The 19,379-nt window shown below is 34.2% G+C and overlaps 1 protein-coding gene across 1 annotated transcript in view; it reads left to right on the top strand.

The window, feature by feature from the left end:
* Positions 1-278: 278 nt before the first annotated feature.
* The window catches only part of LOC148603520 (uncharacterized), a 94,007-nt gene continuing 74,906 nt past the window's right edge, over positions 279-19,379 (top strand). The window contains exons 1-23 of the mRNA XM_088551444.1: positions 279-518; positions 693-834; positions 1,163-1,249; positions 1,394-1,674; positions 1,841-1,982; positions 2,144-2,194; positions 2,601-2,881; positions 3,300-3,441; positions 3,753-3,773; positions 4,590-4,664; positions 4,911-5,194; positions 7,257-7,407; positions 7,830-7,883; positions 8,083-8,136; positions 8,773-9,056; positions 9,526-9,679; positions 9,998-10,036; positions 10,258-10,590; positions 13,295-14,272; positions 15,174-15,788; positions 15,858-15,992; positions 16,918-17,556; positions 18,483-19,121. Coding sequence (XP_088407570.1) covers positions 279-518; positions 693-834; positions 1,163-1,249; positions 1,394-1,674; positions 1,841-1,982; positions 2,144-2,194; positions 2,601-2,881; positions 3,300-3,441; positions 3,753-3,773; positions 4,590-4,664; positions 4,911-5,194; positions 7,257-7,407; positions 7,830-7,883; positions 8,083-8,136; positions 8,773-9,056; positions 9,526-9,679; positions 9,998-10,036; positions 10,258-10,590; positions 13,295-14,272; positions 15,174-15,788; positions 15,858-15,992; positions 16,918-17,556; positions 18,483-19,121 — 5,821 coding nt within the window. The remainder of the gene's footprint in view (positions 519-692; positions 835-1,162; positions 1,250-1,393; positions 1,675-1,840; positions 1,983-2,143; positions 2,195-2,600; positions 2,882-3,299; positions 3,442-3,752; positions 3,774-4,589; positions 4,665-4,910; positions 5,195-7,256; positions 7,408-7,829; positions 7,884-8,082; positions 8,137-8,772; positions 9,057-9,525; positions 9,680-9,997; positions 10,037-10,257; positions 10,591-13,294; positions 14,273-15,173; positions 15,789-15,857; positions 15,993-16,917; positions 17,557-18,482; positions 19,122-19,379) is intronic.

The following is a 19,379-nucleotide window of genomic DNA, read 5'->3' as shown; positions in this document are numbered from 1 at the left end:
TTTCTTCTGTCTCAAAGAAAGTAACCAGTACAACTGCACCACCAAGTACATCAAGTACAGGTTAGTTCAGAAATATTTGATACTGTTTATGCAACTGTCAAGTACAAAAGTTCTGTTGGAAGAGATGATACACTTGTCTAAAAATTCAATTGATTTTGTCAACTTAAAATGGTTCGAGAAATAACAAATTATGTTTTCTTTGCATGTAATGACGAGAGTGACCTGATTGTTTTACAGGAACAGCCAGTACAACTCCTCTTTGTGAAATAACAGATGGTATGGAGTCACCTACATTTATTCCAAGTAGTGAATTATCTGTGAGTGACAAAACAGGAAATATTGAGAACCTGAGACCAACCTCTGATACTCCATTTGAAAGTTCTGAACCAACACTTTCCATAGTATACACACCGTCAGAAGAAAGACCTGTAAAAGAAGTTAAGCTGGTGTCAACGGACAACATTAAATCATTTACAGTGAAATTCACTAATCCCGATGGTTCAGTGACAACAAAACAGGTATGCTTTCTTCGCAGTTATCATGTTAGAGTTTTTCTTTGCAATTCAAATAAACCGTACAGTGAATGACTCATAAATCCTAGACATTTTCCATAACTAATATTGTGATTATGGTTATGCTTTGATTGCTACATGTAGAAAGGTTGTATATACATGTTTTTGATTTTTGTACAGGTACCTGTGGATGAGGTTGCAACAAGTGTTGGAACAAGACCATTTGTAAAGAAAGTTGAAATTATTGTAACACCTGAGGACAAAATTGACGCTTACAAACCAGTCAAACTCCAAATACAGATACATGCTTGCTTTGAAGTTGGTACGTATGTGAATGCCTTATTGTGGTTGAATGAATATACCAAAACATCAGTGATCAGTTTGATTGGTGTTTCAGTGAATAATGTTGGCAGTATCAAATCAGTTGTTAAAAATTGTTTTCTTGAAGAATACTAATTGCCGAGATTAGATAATAAGTCATTTGATTATTTTCCAGTCATCTGTTCTTTTTTTGCTTTGTTTTGAATACACAATCTTTTCCTGAACATGCAGTCAGTGTTTAATTCTGTTATAAATCTGATTTGTAATGTAGGTATCAGTCTATTAATTTGATCTATGTAGTTACAGTGTCTATTGGTTTTCTTTCATAGAATCAACAACTACAGTAACCACTGCTGTAAGTTCAACCTCAGAGAAAGTTTCAAGTACAGCCACACCACCAGGCATTACTACTACAGGTACGTTTTGTTATATCCCTTACATCTGTATAAAAATGTGGACCATCACTTTTTGAGTCAACAGAACATGTTTTGTTGAGAAATATTTCTGGCAAACAGAACTTACAGCAGCTGATATTGATTGGAGTTTTTGTTGCTTTACAGGAACTGCCAGTACAACTCCTGTTTGCGAAATAACAGATGGTATGGAGTCACCAACATTTATTCCAAGTAGTGAATTGTCTGTTAGTGATAGTACAGGAAATGTTGAAGACTTGAGACCAACATCCATGACCCCATTTGAAAGTTCCCAACCAACACTTTCTGTGGAATACACACCTTCAGAGGAGAGACCTATAAAAGAAGTGAAATTGGTTTCAACTGATAACATTAAATCATTCACTGTGAAATTCACTGCTCCTGATGGCACTGTGACAACAAAACAGGTAGGATATTGAACTTTTGTCGTGTTTGTATCTGTATTTTTTCATGAGTGTTCATACCAAATAAATTGAAAGATGTTTGTCTGTGTATTTTTGTGCAATTGAATGTGGTGGTAGTGAGCATGATTTGCCATTTTTTGTGGATTGAAATCATATTGCCTTATTTCAGGTTCCTGTGAATGAAGTAGCAACAAATGTAGGAACTGAACCAGATGTGAAGAAAGTTGAAATCATCATAACTCCTCAAGATAAGATTGATGCCTACAAACCAGTCAAGCTCCAAGTACAGATCCATGCTTGTTTTGAAATTGGTAAGATCATAGTTTTCATACTATTTATTTAGTTTATTTTTGACTTCAGTGACTTATTATTTAAAGACATGATTTTTTTATGTCTGTTTCTAAGTTTTCATTCCTATGTATTTACAATTTTTTCTGCTTAATTATAGATTTTATTTTTGTGTTTATTATAGAATTAACTTCAGTGGTATCTACTGGAACATCACCGAGCACTACCACTGCTGGTATGTCTGAATATTAACTATTATGTGTAAATGTAGAATTTAATAATACTTATGAAATATAGGGGAAAAGAGGACTATATAAAAAATGAATCAAATATGAAGGAACATGGGTTTAGTTACATACAATAGTAGCATGTCTTTTTTACTCAGAATGTCTTGAAATAATGAGAAGTGGACTTCTTGTAAATGGGTATTTTGGTTCTTCTGATGAATTAAAGTGTTTTTACTTGGCATACAATTAAGGACTGTTTGAAGTGGAAGCATTTTGTATTTGTATTTTGGGAGATACTTATCATCGTTGTGTATAATTTATTTGCATTTTTGCAGAGATATGTCTTTTTTTAGCCTTGCTGTAGTGGAGGTGATTATATTTGTAATTATTTTAATGTTTTTTTTTTATTTACAGGTTCTTGTGATTATGTACTGACTGAAATAAAAGGCCAAACTATCAAATTTTCTACAAAGGACAGTGATAGTGGCAATGGTGTAATAAATGAAAAACCATGGGTTCCTGTGAAAGGCTTAGAGAATGGGTCATTTATAGAGGTGTTGTTCAATGGACAAACAGGGGCCTTCTCTAAAATACATTTCCATGGTGGTAGTATTTCAGGTGTTGGTTCTGGTTTTGTCAAATCTTTCAGGATAGAAGTTCACACAGAAAATGGAAACTGGGAACCAGTGAAAGGTGTAAGTTGTTATAATGATGTTGAGTTTTAATACCGTAGAATGTTTTTGTGTTGTACAAAAAAATTTAGGGATGTTTGTGGTTTGGTGGAACCAGAATTTTGAAATCACAGCAGATTTTTTTTCAATTAAAATATGATTATAGTTTTAAAGAATCAATGAAAAATGATCCCCTTAAGCATGTGTATGATAAGAAAAAATTGCTGGATGCTTGTTAAGGGAGACAAGCTGTTATTATCATTTGCAGATATGAGAAAAGTAACAGTGGAAGATAAAGTATCATTAAATGCGTGTTTCTTTTTTAACACTGGACTTGAAAACTTCATATATTTCAATGTTTAATCAAATTCGCTGACAGCATGTATTTTTTTTCTCATTTCTCATTAAATTTTTGTAGACATATATTTGCCTTTCATTTTAGATATTCAAAGGAAACAATGGTATTAATCAAGTATCAAACAAACGTATTTATCCAATGGCAAAAGGAAATGGCGTTAGAATATTCCCACTGTCTTGGCAAAATAGGCCATTGTTCAGCTTTGAACTCTTTGGATGCATGTTCCGTAAGTTTTTGAATATCAATGAGTTTTTTCTTTGAATAAGAAGATGATTTTTTTGAATTGGTTTTCAATTTTTAGATTTAGTGTTTGAATCAAGTTTAATTGATTTAGTTTCTTTTTGTGCATGTACATGTTGATACTAAAATGCACAGTAAAAGATGAAATAATTTATGTTTAAAATGCTCCTGTTTAAAAATTGTTTGTATTTAACTGACCTACTAGGTTAATTTGAAATATGTTTACATGTTATCTGTGACAATTAAAAATAGAATCATATGCCATAAAGATGAACATGTTATTTTTTGTCTTTTCAGCTATAACATCAACAGGGACAGGTAGGTGTTTGTACATTGATCTATTAAGTTACTATGAAAGATTGGATGCAGGGTCAAATAAAGGATTCATTCTTTTGAAATAGTAAATAATTGTGTTATGAACTTGAATCTATATTGGAACTTATTTCTTTTTCCAACTCAAATTACTTTTTAATTGATGATATCGGGTCTGGCTGAAAATTATAAAATATCTTTTGGTGAACTATTTTTTCCGAGATGTTGTTCTACGATTCACAATTTTGGAAAGTTCAGTAGTATTTCAATATAAGTTAAGCATGAAATATCTTCTGTTAAATCTGATCTGTTCTTTTTTCAGATACGCTTTTGCCCAAATATACTGACCCCACGGAACCTTTGGACAAGGCAGATCCTAATTCCTTTGCATGAGTGTTCCAGTCAGATAATCCTACAAACTATCCATGTGTATTTTAATGCAGATTGATATTCAACCTTTATATTGCAAATGCATTTTGTCATATTGACATATTCCTTGTAGATTTTTCAAGTCTTTTTGTTTTAGTACCAATGTATGAATTTTCCTGCCTGATGGTTCTGAGGCAACACGTTCATTCAATACTGTATGAGCCTCACAAGTATTTTGTAATGAATAAATATAACAATATTGAGGAACGTATTGCTTCTGAACATTATACATTTTCATTACTTTTATATGGATTTTATAGGTCATGGGTTGTTGTGTATAGAAAGCTTAATGCAATATTTATATTTACTGATTCCATCAATTCCTTCATCATTTAATAGCAGATATAGAAAGAAATGCAATACAAAATCTTATAATTTTGTTAATATTTTTAGCTACAATTACGAGTACATCACCAACGGTAACATCTACACCGACACCTACAACTACAGCTTCTACCACAACAAGAGGTGAGTCATGATTGTTTCCACAAAATGATTCCTAAAGAGTAAGATGTTTTTGTTTTAGCACTTTCTTTAAATTGTGTAATTTAAAGGGAGACAATCAATATACAATTTTGTCTTTCATCACTTAAACTTTTTATTTCATTCACTAAAGTTTGGTCTGAATACATATATAATAAAATTGACCTGAAGTTTTTGAAATTTTAGTCGATACAAAATTTCTTGCCTTACTTGAATAATTGTTTTAACTAGGTGAATGTGCTGATGAAATGAGAAAGATTGGAATTATTGATGACAGTTTGATAAAATACAGCAGCAATCAAGAATCTGGAATTGGTCAAATTGATGGTCAAGCATGGTCTCCTTCTATGAATGATCAAAAACCATCTGTTGTCATATCATTTCCAACAACTGCTCAAGTAACAGCCATCATACTCCAAGGTGGTAGCACTGGATTTGTTCAGAAATTCCAAGTTGGTTACAAAGAGACCCCCGAAGAGTTCCAATATATCAGAGATGACGACCATAACATTGTGGTGAGGCTCTTTTTGTTTTTATTTGGAGACATATTGAGTTTTAAATTTTGAGTGTGAGAATATTCCTTTTTGTTAAGTATCAGTATATATGTACCTTCCAATTTGAGCATGACTTTTTACTTAGAAGCAATTTTCTGAATTCGATTAAGTCAAATTGAAAATGCCACAGAACTATTTGTGGGTTGCAGGAATCATATAACATTGATGTGTATCTTTCCAAAAAGCATATTTGCAAGAATCATATATCATAGAATCCATACAAACAACGTTTCATAGCTGGATCTGCAAAATGTATCACCAAACCTCTTTCAAAACTTTTAACTTCTATACTAACAACTGTCAAAGAGGGTCTGCAGTCCTACCACAACACTTGTTACTCCCGTAGTGGTATTAAATCAATGTGGATCCTGAAAAATTCGAAAGATCTTTTGGAGACAATCAGTTCAAGACTATTATCTGAATATAATATCATTAAAACCTATGATTTTTCAACACTGTATACTTCTATTCCCCATACTCAGTTAAAATCCCTACTTAAAAACATTATACAAAAAAAGATGGTACACCTAGATACAAATATATAGTTCTTGGTAGAGATTCCTCATACTTTGTAAGAAATAATTCCAAATCATCTTCCAAATATACAGAGGAAGATGTTTACAAAATGCTGGAGTTTTTAATCGACAACATATTTGTCCAGTGTGGTGGACGTGCTTTTTAACAAACGGTTGGCATTCCAATGGGAACAAATTGTGCTCATGTACTTGCTGACCTATTTCTTCACTCTTATGAGGCTGACTTTATAGCTGATTTGATCAGAAAGAAAGAATATTGTTTGGCTAGATCCTTCAATCTCAGTTTCCGCTATATAGATGACGTATTATCTTTAAACAATCCTAATTTTGGGGATTTGATATATCACATCTACCCAAAAGTACTTGAGATAAAAGATACTACAGACATTGTGAAGTCAGCCTCATATCTTGACCTACACTTAGAAATCGATGGTAAAGGAAAACTATTGACCAAATTTTACGACAAACGTGATGACTTTTCATTCAGAATTATCAACTTTCCTTTCATCTGTGGCAACATCCCTTTGGCTCCTGCGTATGGAGTGTTCATATCACAACTCATACGTTATGCCTGAGCTTGCCGAAACTACGCAGACTTTTTGTATCGCGCTAGAACTCTAACAAATAGGCTTCTGGAACAGAGTTATGTTGCTACAAGATTGAAGTCATCACTACAGAAGCTTTATGGTCGTCATCATGAACTCGTGAATCATTATGATGTATCCATCAGCACCATGAAAACTGATTTATTCAACGGGTCATAGTTTACTTTTCCTCGTTTGTCTACCATGGACTTGATGGTAGATGAGCAACTCGGCGGGTGTTTCTAGAAAAGCAGAGGACGCTTACCCTACCGGTGCACCTGGTCCATGCTCCCAGTTTTTAGTGGAGTCCGAGTTGCTCATTTACTTTTGTTGCTTTGCATGTATGATTTTAGTTGCTTTGTGTTCTTTGTTGTGTGTGTGTCTGTTTTCCGTGTTTGGTCTTTGTCCCTGGATTACATTCTTTTGATTACCGCTATAACCTTGGTTCCCTTGATTACTCTTGATGTGTATTTTTTCCAAAAACAGGTTATTCTAATTTATACATTTAAATATTTGAATGATTCATCTGTTGTGTACAAATTCTTTTATATATGCTCATCTAGTGACTTTTTTTATTATAGTCTTATTGGTGCCTAAGTGCACCTACAATTAGGTATCTATTCTGTAATTAGTAATGTATTTGTGCATCTTGATTAGGACATAAGTATTTAGTTATATCAAAACTTAAGAATCCTATAAAATTTATGATGTATTTGCATACATACATGACATAGTGGTGCATAGCAGGTATTTTTCATTAGCTATGCATACAGTAATTTTATCTTTTTTTGTATGATTGATTTACCTATCTAGTATGTTATTCGCATCATCAGTGTTGTAATTAGGGCCACTTATTCTAGAGTTGAATATGTAGTGATAAATAAGACACCTTAAATTTTCCAGGTATTTGAAGGCAATACTGATAACACCGGTAAAGTAATGGTTGATATGCCTGAAGCTTTTAAGAACATCAGGCTGAGAAGTATCACCATCTTCCCTATTTCACAAATGGTTCCTATTGAACTCAGATTCGAAATAGTTGGATGTGCTGAAAGTAAGTTTGTTGTAGAACAGATTTGTTTATTCTTACTTTTCTTAGCCATGCAGTTTTTAGCTCATCTGCTTTAAATTTGTGGAAATTGCTTTTTCCTTACATCAAACTGCAAATTTTAACCCTTTCATTCAGGTCTGAATCTTGTCAAAAATTTATTGACAATCCAAAATAAGGGCTGTTTCAAGTTTTTATGATATGTTTATATTTGTCACAACTATCCATTTTATTATATAGATAACATCAACAAGGCCTACCAAGTATCGTGTAGAACAGTTACTATTAAAAACATGGGATAAACAGAATACCATGCTTTTTTCTCTATGTACTACTTCACTTTTCAATATGATATTATGTCAATATTGCCTGTTATTGGCAATAAAAGAAAAGTTGTAACATATTGAGTTGTTGAAATCTTATTTCAGTATTGTCCACGTCTACTGCTGCTACAACTACACCAACTGTGACAGTTACAACAGGTATATTTGATTTAACTTCAAATGGGCATATGTTATTGATAGTTTAATTTAACAATATCACTTAAGAGGTCGTTCAAAAGATAAAAAGTGAATTTATAGAAATTTTGAAGTGTGTACATGAAAGTATTTTTTAGATCCTTCTACAAAAGTTTGATGTGCTTTTTGCTGATTAAATAAATATAATAATCTTTTATTCTAGCTACAACAAGTATGATAACATCTGTAACTACACAACCATTAACAACTACTACAGGTAAATTCTTCAATTAATTCATCTTATTTTACTTTTAACTTTTATTAATGTTTGTTGGGTATGTGTGGTCCATATGTCCTTTGATTTGTTTGTTTGTCACACTTCTGGTTTTCAGATGATTTAAACAAAAATTAACAAATACTTGATTACAGTGTTATTATTTTTTTTTAAATTTTGATGCTCATGTGTTATAGCTTTTCACCACTGAAAAATTAGAATAATGGGATAACCATGGTCACCAGCTCAATTTGAATATAACTTTTAGATAACTTTTAGTAAAAGTTGTGCATATCATTACTTTGTGAAAGTAAGGCTGCGGCAATGGATTCCAAATAATTCTCATTAATTAAGAAATAATTTCAGGAGAAATCAATGCATTGTTCGAACAATATAAGTAATTGGAAAGTAATTAAAAATAAAAAAAAGAAAAAAGAAAATATAAACAGAAATAACCTCCAAAAAGAGAATTCAAGAGAAAACCCACAGAGTGAGTACATGCACAGTGGAATTGATCAGTTAAACTGGATGATTATATTGTTAAAATCACGAAAGTATGTATCTTCCTAAAACTTTATAATTTGAACATTGGAATATAGGTGTATAAAAACTACAAACTGAAAATCAGTTTTTTTACAGCTAAAATCTGTGAGAATCCTGTAACATTTGACTATGGAAAGAAAGATGACACTCAACTTCAAGTAGAAGGTATCAACAACAAAGAAGGAGAGGATGTTATAAACACCCTGAAGGGATCTGGTAATACTTGGACACCCAATGAAGATGGTAGCTCTGTTGAATATATAGTCAATGGTAAAGGCAATCCTGTGACATTTGTAGACATTACGTTAGATGTAGTCAGCATAGATGAGCTTACAATTACACTTGTTGACGATACTGGTAACGTTGTTACAGAAGAAATAGTATGTATCTTGTTGGCTTACATCACTGAAATATTTCTTATCTTTCTAAACTGTACATCTTCAAAAGTCCCTTCATAACAATTTCTATGAGAACTTTATAAAAGAACACACGTATAAACCATACAAACTCTCAGCCAAAGAAGTATTTGTTTTATTAGCAGTTTTGACTATTTAAATATTAATGTATATATTTTTAGATATTTAACAATCAGATTTTTGTCTGTTTAAAAAATTGATTACATATCTACTTATCAAATATGCAGTTTAAACAGTATTCAAAAGAAAATATTTTAAACATGTCTACTGTTTAATTTTTAAAATCATAATCTTCACATAGTGATAAAAACAAAGAAAATTAAAAGAAATGAGTAAGGGAGTTTACAAATGCATTTTGTAGTAGAAAGAGCTTTATAAGAAAATGCAAATTTTGTGGGTGATATTTTATGTTTCAAACAAATATACTTTTCAGAAAACATTTACTGGTAAAGAGACTTCACCAACTGTTACAATCAATTTCAACATGAAAGATGCAGATGTACTTAAGATTTCAGCAAAACCAAAAATCAATCAGTCGACACCACCTAGTGTTGGAAATGTTCAGTTCAGAGTCTGTTATGCACCTGGTAAGAATGATACAACCATATTCCAGTATAAGTGCTACCTAAAACCTTATTGTGTAATGTTTTTAAACTATGCACATTTTTTTCTACCGAATGAAGATTTTTTTTATTTGATTATATTTTTCAGTTTTACTGTTAAAATGGAGAAACAATAGAAGTTATTAATGTATAGTATTGAATTCCAATACAGAAGTATTCTGGTTTTTATCCTTTTTTGCAAACTTTATAATTAGATGTTTTTGGCTTTTTTTAGGATCATCTACAACATTCAATATAACCATTTTGTTAGAAGCATGATTTAATTTTATTTTTGTTTTTCAGGATCAACTGTGTCATCTACAACTTACAGCAGTTCTACAGGTAGGTAAAGATTGTCTTGTTATAAATATTGTCTTCTTTTTCTGTTTTATTGTTTTCATTATTTAGATTTGTGCTTGATTGTCAACATAATTCAAATGTTGATCATATATGATCATATTGATTCAAGTTGTCTCCTTACATCTACCTAAAACTATTTCACTTTTCTCCACGCTAATATGTTACCTGCAAACAACTTAATAGTTATATTAACTTTAATGAAGGAACAACATTAAGTACAACACCTCCTCCACCAGCCCCACCATCCTCAGTCAGTACTCCCTCAGAAACCACACAGACAACAGCAAGCCAAACAACATTAGGTACTACTACACCTACCACACAAGGTACAACATCAGGTACCACTTTACCAACCACACCAGTTACTACTTCTGGTACAACTGTAAGTCAAACCACACAAGGAACAACCACTGTCGAAACCACTACAATGGAGAACTGGTCAACCACTGAAGGTGTGACTTCTGGAACAACTTCTACTTCTCCTGGAACTGGCCAAACCCCTACAGGAACTACCACAATTGGAACACATTCTACAGGTAAGCTAAATTTTTTAATAAACAAGAAAAAATTACTATGTATGGAAGGATTTAATATAATTTAGTATTTTTTTTTACAAATTCTTGCTATGTTATAATTGAATAAAGATACTTGTAAACGGCATTGTATCTTAATCTAAAAGGAAATAAATCATAAGCTTTCTAGGTACTAAAACAGGATAAACAGCACTACCTTCACCACCAACTTGATCAACAGGTCAGACTACATCTGTTGCAACTAGCCAGTTAACATCTTCTACAACTACGGTTCTGGAATAAGTCACGCAATATCAGGTACTACTGTACCACCAACCACACCAACCAAACTAGCCAGACAACAGCAGGTACCACATCTATAACAACTGCTGATCTGATCACACCAGCTACTGCTCCACCTACTACACAAGGTACAACGTCTTGTACTTCTGTTCCCACAATCACAGAAGGTACAAGAACTGATACAATAATAAGTCAGACAACATCTGGCACCACTGCTCCACCTACTGCATAAAGTGAAATGTCAGGTTCCTCTGCTCCATAAACTACACAAAGTATTACAGATCTAACAACATTAGGTCAGACCACGTCAGAAACCATTACTCCACCAACCTCACAATGTGTGACTTCCAGTACAGTGTCTATCCATAAACATCCGGTACTTCTCCTTTTTTAACTACACAAGGTATTACTTCTAGTATAACGGTGAGTCAGACTACTCCAGGTGCTGTCGGTGCTATCTACCACTCAGGGAACAACAACATAAAATCCTGCTTCTCCCAACAATTGCACAAGGTGCTTTATCTGTTACAACAATAAGTCATACAACAGACCACATGTCGGCTTCTTTAACTACACGAAGTACTACTTTTAGTATACGTTGAGCCAGACCACAACAGGTACCTCTGCTCCACTAACAACACAAGGCACTCCATCAGATACAACAGTAAGTCAGATGACATCTAGTACCACTGCAACTACACAAGGTACTACATCTGGTACAACAGCTAGCCAGACTACGTCTGGTACCCCTGCTTCTCCATCAACTACACAAGGTACTACATCTGGTACTACAGCTAGCCAGACCACATCAGGTACCACTGTTCCACCAACAACTACACAAGTAACTACATCTGGGACTACAGCTAGCCAGACAACATCTGGTACCCCTGCTTCTCCGTCAACTACACCAATTACTACATCTGGTTCAACAGTAAGCCAGACAACATCTGGCACCCCTGCTTCTCCATCAACTACACAAGGTACTACATCTGGTACTACAGCTGGCCAGATCACATCAGGTACTACTGTTCCACCAACAACTACACAAGGTACTGCATCTGGTTAGTACGACAACGTCTGGCACCACAGTTCCACTAACTGGCCAAACACCCACAGGAACTACTATAATTGTAATACAGTTTGCATGTACTTCCAAAATGCTTTCAATTGGAATTATAAAACAAAATTTGTGTGTCAAATAAGATAAGAAGATTTTGAACTCAAGTAAAAGATTGGAACTGTGAATTGTTGTAACACAAATGTTAAGTATGTAATATTGTATACCAAAGTTGTTGATATATGTGTACTTTCATGGTAAACATGATTTCAGCTTTAAAGTTATTTTGGGCAACTTTAATTCATTGGAAAATATGACACTTTTAATATCGTTTCAATGTGAACTGACAATAATCCCAATATAACAATACTTGTTATGTTAGCAATGTGATCTTTAAATGATATAGTAAAAGTTAAAGTTAAAGTGAAAAAATGGTATTTTTGCATCCAATGTTGCATATGTAAAGAAAAAAAAGGAATTTTTTAATGAAACTATATATATACAGTTTATTAAATTTTATATTCCTAGTATGTGCTCTGGCAATAACATGGGTTAAGTGTTTGTGTCATTCGGTATGGTATGAAAACACATTTCAGCTTTACATAAGGATATTGAATACTTGTACATGTAAATCAGATGACCATGAATTACCTACCAATCAAGTCAAAGAGATACCTGAATATGTAATTATTGCATGTTCACTATAAGTTGTTTAACGTGTGTTGGTGTAATTATTAAGTACATTTTAATTAATTTATCTGCCTCATGACTTTCATTATAGTCTTTTTGATACATATTATGTTAAAAGTATAGCATAAAGTAGTATTTCCATGAACAGATTGACCACCAATACATAATTTAGTTAATAACAGGTCTAAGAAGGAAGTGTGTACCCTGTACAAATTTCTTTATCAAGTAATTAATTGACAGTCAAATCCTTATGCTGTGATCAAATTTCCATGTTTTTCTTATGTGAGCATGGAATTGATATAATATCATATAAACCCAATATGTATTTGAAATAAAGTGGAATTGGAGCTAAAACATAACTGGAAAATTGAAAACAGCTAATTATAATTTACACATGAGCAACTGTCAATTCCGTTGTAGTAGTAGACAATAGTAAATGAAGCGATTGGTTATTTGATAACACATGAACGTAGTCTTTTGTTTTGCTTCTTATTTGGTGTAACAGGCGTGACATTCTTACATACGTCAGAGTTCTAGTGGTGTCGATCTATTTGATCATTCTGAGAAAGACGTATCAAAGTCACCATCAAGCACATTTATTTGCTGATTTTTTTTTAAATAACTTTTGCAGTTTAAATAATTTAATGAAATGAAAAGTATGCCTTTATACCTATGTAGGTTCTACAACCAGGCAAACAACACCTCCACCACCACCAACAGGATCAACAAGTCAAACCACATCAGAAACAACAATAAGTCAAACATCAGAAACAACTGCTCCATTGACCACGCAAGGTACTACATCTGGTACAACAGCCAGCCAGACATCAGGTACTACTGTTCCACCAACAACTACACAAGGAACCACATCTGGGACTACAGCTAGCCAGACCACATCAGGTACCCCTGCTTCTCCATCAACTACAGAAGGTACAACATCTGGTACTACAGCTAGCCAGACAACATCAGGTACCACTGTTCCACCAACAACTACACAAGTAACTACATCTGGTACAACAGCTAGCCAGACAACATCTGGTACCCCTGCTTCACCATCAACTACACTAATTACTACATCTGGTTCAACAGTAAGCCAGACAACATCTGGTACCCCTGCTTCTCCATCAACTACACAAGGTACTACATCTGGTACTACAGCTGGCCAGACCACATCAGGTACCACTGTTCCACCAACAACTACACAAGGAACTACATCTGGGACTACAGCTAGCCAGACAACATCAGGTACCACTGTTCCACCAACAACTACACAAGGAACTACATCTGGGACTACAGCTAGCCAGACAACATCAGGTACCACTGTTCCACCAGCAACTACACAAGTAACTACATCTGGGACTACAGCTAGCCAGACAACATCTGGTACCCCTGCTTCACCATCAACTACACCAATTACTACATCTGGTTCAACAGTAAGCCAGACAACGTCTGGTACCCCTGCTTCTCCGTCAATTACCCAAGGTACTACATCTGGTACTACAGCTAGCCAGACCACATCAGGTACCACTGTTCCACCAGTAACTACACAAGGTACTACATCTGGTTCAACAGTTAGTACGACAACGTCTGGCACCACAGTTCCACCTACTGGCCAAACACCTACAGGAACTACTACAATTGGAACACAATCTACTGGTACTTTAGCCTACTGCTTTGTTTCAATTTGAATGTTCAATTGAAACTTTGTTTTTATTAAATTTTAGGTTGCTTAACTTGATCTAAAGTTTTGAATTTGCTACTGTCTCATAGAAATTTTAGGAATGAGTTGTTATATTACCAGTAACTTTTAGTATGCACTTATTTTAATTTATGTGTGTAATAATGATAAAAATGGTTGTCTTTACATGGTTGTCTTAATGAATATTGTTACATATGTTCAGAGTTATGCATGTATAAATAGCATCAAGTTTTCTCACAATAGAGTGGAAGCTTCCTTAATTTTAAGTGCAAAAATATTAAAAAAACAGAACAACATGGAAGTGTATCAAATTATGCGATATCACATTTTCTGTTGTGGATAGTCAATTTATAATAGAATATAATCTTTATAAGAAGTATCTTTTTAATCCAAATGTAAGAGTATTTGATTTGCTAAGAATAAAGACGTACCTAAAAAATCTCAACTATAATAATATTTTAATTTGTTTAATGCCATTTTGGTGTTGGCATAGACTTTTAAGTAACAATGCAAATGTATAACAAGGATCTGTAAATGCTACAGTTATATTTTTTGTGAATAACATTTCTACAACTCTTTTATGCATACCAAAAATAAAAATAAAGTTGAAACTATATGTAAGTGATTAGTAAACTATGTTTTCCTAGAGTGTAATTTGGCAATAACATATATTGGGTGTTTTTCTCATTCAGTGATGTATAAAAATTCATATTCCAAAGCTGTCTTCATAATATTTCTGAGTGATCCCAAGTGAAGTCACCATGACACACATCCATTCTGCAATGCAATGCATATGAAATTACACATGCAGTTTGAATTATCCTAAAAAATCAAGAGAATTACTTTATACTTCTGTAGGTTCTACAACTGGGCAGACAACACCTCCACCACCACCAACAGGATCAACAAGTCAAACAACATCAGTAACAACTGCTCCATTAACCACACAAGGTACTACATCTGGTACAACAGCCAGCCAGACAACATCTGGTACCCCTATTCCACCAACAACTACACAAGGAACTACATCTGGTACAACAGCTAGCCAGACAACATCAGGTACCACTGTTCCACCAACAACTACACAAGTTACTACATCTGGGACTACAGCTACCCAGACAACATCAGGTACCACTGTTCCACCAACAACTACACAAGTAACTACATCTGGTACAACAGCTAGCCAGACAACATCTGGTACCCCTGCTTCACCATCAACTACACCAATTACTACATCTGGTTCAACAGTAAGCCAGACAACGTCTGGTACCCCTGCTTCTCCATCAACTACACAAGGTACTACATCTGGTACTACAGCTAGCCAGACCACATCAGGTACCACTGTACCACCAACAACTACACAAGTAACTACATCTGGTTCAACAGTAAGCCAGACAACGTCTGGTACCCCTGCTTCTCCATCAACTACACAAGGTACTACATCTGGTACAACAGCTAGCCAGACCACATCAGGTACCACTGTACCACCAACAACTACACAAGGAACTACATCTGGGACTACAGCTAGCCAGACAACATCAGGTACCACTGTTCCACCAACAACTACACAAGGAACTACATCTGGTTCAACAGTTAGTACGACAATGTCTGGCACCACAGTTCCACCTACTGGCCAAACACCTACAGGAACTACTACAATTGGAACACAATCTACTGGTACTTTAGCCTACTGCTTTTTCAATTTGAATGTTCAATTGAAACTTTGTTTTTATTAAATTTTAGGTTGCTTAACTTGATCTAAAGTTTCGAATTTGCTACTGTCTCATAGAAATTTTAGGAATGACTTGTTATGATATTACGGTAACTTTTAGTATGCATATATTTTAATTTATGTGTGTAATAATGATAAAAATGGTTGTCTTTACATGGTTGTCTTAATGAATATTGTCACATATGTTCAGAGGTATGCATGTTTACATAGCATTAAGTTTTCTCACAACAGAGTTGAAGCTTCCTTAATTTTAAGTGCAAAAATATTAAAAAAAAACAGAATAATGTGAATAACATGGAAGTGTATCAAATTATGCGATAGATGTTGTCACATTTTCTGTTGTGGATAGTCAATTTATAATGGACTATAATCTTTATAAGAAGTATCTTTTTAATCCAAATGTAAGAGTATTTGATTTGCTAAGAATAAAGACGTACCTAAAAAAAATCTCAACTATAATAATATTTTAATTTGTTTAATGCCATTTTGGTGTTGGCATAGACTTTCAAGTAACAATGCAAATGTATAAGAAGGATCTGTAAATGCTACAGTTATATTTTTTGTGAATAACATTTCTACAACTCTTTTATGCATACCAAAAATAAAAATAAAGTTGAATGAAACTGTATGTAAGTGATTAGTAAACTATGTTTTCCTAGATTGTAATGTGGCAATAACATATATTGGGTGTTTTTCTCATTCAGTGATGTATAAAAATTCATATTCCGAAGCTGTCTTCCTAATATTTTTGAGTGATCCCAAGTGAAGTCACCATGATACACATCCATTCTGCAATGCAATGCATATGAAATTACACATGCAGTTTGAATTATCCTAAAAAATCAAGAGAATTACTTTATACTTCTGTAGGTTCTACAACTGGGCAGACAACACCTCCACCACCACCAACAGGATCAACAAGTCAATCCACATCAGAAACAACAATAAGTCAAACAACATCAGTAACAACTGCTCCATTAACCACACAAGGTACTACATCTGGTACAACAGCCAGCCAGACAACATCTGGTACCCCTGCTCCACCAACAACTACACAAGGAACTACATCTGGTACAACAGCTAGCCAGACCACATCAGGTACCACTGTTCCACCAACAACTACACAAGGAACTACATCTGGGACTACAGCTACCCAGACAACATCAGGTACCACTGTTCCACCAACAACTACACAAGTAACTACATCTGGTACAACAGCTAGCCAGACAACATCTGGTACCCCTGCTTCACCATCAACTACACCAATTACTACATCTGGTTCAACAGTAAGCCAGACAACGTCTGGTACCCCTGCTTCTCCATCAACTACACAAGGTACTACATCAGGTACTACAGCTAGCCAGACCACATCAGGTACCACTGTACCACCAACAACTACACAAGGAACTACATCTGGTTCAACAGTTAGTACGACAACGTCTGGCACCACAGTTCCACCTACTGGCCAAACACCTACAGGAACTACTACAATTGGAACACAATCTACTGGTACTTTAGCCTACTGCTTTTTTCAATTTGAATGTTCAATTGAAACTTTGTTTTTATTAAATTTTAGGTTGCTTAACTTGATCTAAAGTTTCGAATTTGCTACTGTCTCATAGAAATTTTAGGAATGACTTGTTATGATATTACGGTAACTTTTAGTATGCATATATTTTAATTTATGTGTGTAATAATGATAAAAATGGTTGTCTTTACATGGTTGTCTTAATGAATATTGTTACATATGTTCAGAGGTATGCATGTTTACATAGCATTAAGTTTTCTCACAACAGAGTTGAAGCTTCCTTAATTTTAAGTGCAAAAATATTCAAAAAAACAGAATAATGTGAATAACATGGAAGTGTATCAAATTATGCGATAGATGTTGTCACATTTTCTGTTGTGGATAATCAATTTATAATAGACTATAATCTTTATAAGAAGTATCTTTTTAATCCAAATGTAAGAGTATTTGATTTGCTAAGAATAAAGACGTTCCTAAAAAAAATCTCAACTACAATAATATTTTAATTTGTTTAATGCCATTTTGGTGTTGGCATAGACTTTCAAGTAACAATGCAAATGTATAACAAGGATCTGTAAATGCTACAGTTATATTTTTTGTGAATAACATTTCTACAACTCTTTTATGCATACCAAAAATAAAAATAAAGTTGAATGAAACTATATGTAAGTGATTAGTAAACCATGTTTTCCTAGAGTGTGCTGTGCCAATAACATAAAATGGGTGTTTTTCTCATTCAGTGATGTATAAAAATTCATCTTCCAAAGCTGTCTTCCTTAATATTTCTGAGCGATCCCAAGTGAAGTCACCATGACACACATCCATTCTGCAATGCAATGCATATGAAATTACACATGCAGTTTGAATTATCCTAAAAAATCAAGAGAATTACTTTATGCTTCTGTAGGTTCTACAACTGGGCAGACAACACCTCCACCACCACCAACAGGATCAACAAGTCAATCCACATCAGAAACAACAATAAGTCAAACAACATCAGTAACAACTGCTCCATTAACCACACAAGGTACTACATCTGGTACAACAGCCAGCCAGACAACATCTGGTACCCCTGCTCCACCAACAACTACACAAGGAACTACATCTGGTACAACAGCTAGCCAGACCACATCAGGTACCACTGTTCCACCAACAACTACACAAGGAACTACATCTGGGACTACAGCTACCCAGACAACATCAGGTACCACTGTTCCACCAACAACTACACAAGTAACTACATCTGGTACAACAGCTAGCCAGACAACATCTGGTACCCCTGCTTCACCATCAACTACACCAATTACTACATCTGGTTCAACAGTAAGCCAGACAACGTCTGGTACCTCTGCTTCTCCATCAACTACACAAGGTACTACATCTGGTACTACAGCTAGCCAGACCACATCAGGTACCACTGTACCACCAACAACTACACAAGGAACTACATCTGGTTCAACAGTTAGTACGACAACGTCTGGCACCACAGTTCCACCTACTGGCCAAACACCTACAGGAACTACTACAATTGGAACACAATCTACTGGTACTTTAGCCTACTGCTTTTTTCAATTTGAATGTTCAATTGAAACTTTGTTTTTATTAAATTTTAGGTTGCTTAACTTGATCTAAAGTTTCGAATTTGCTACTGTCTCATAGAAATTTTAGGAATGACTTGTTATGATATTACGGTAACTTTTAGTATGCATATATTTTAATTTATGTGTGTAATAATGATAAAAATGGTTGTCTTTACATGGTTGTCTTAATGAATATTGTTACATATGTTCAGAGGTATGCATGT

This window comes from Perna viridis, chromosome 11 (assembly GCF_037379345.1).
Source record: "Perna viridis isolate PV_CMFRI_1.1 ecotype Kerala chromosome 11, ASM3737934v1, whole genome shotgun sequence".
NCBI lineage: Eukaryota > Metazoa > Mollusca > Bivalvia > Mytilida > Mytilidae > Perna > Perna viridis.
The sequence above is the reverse complement of the archived record's forward strand: the minus strand, read 5'-3'. Positions and strand labels throughout refer to the sequence as shown.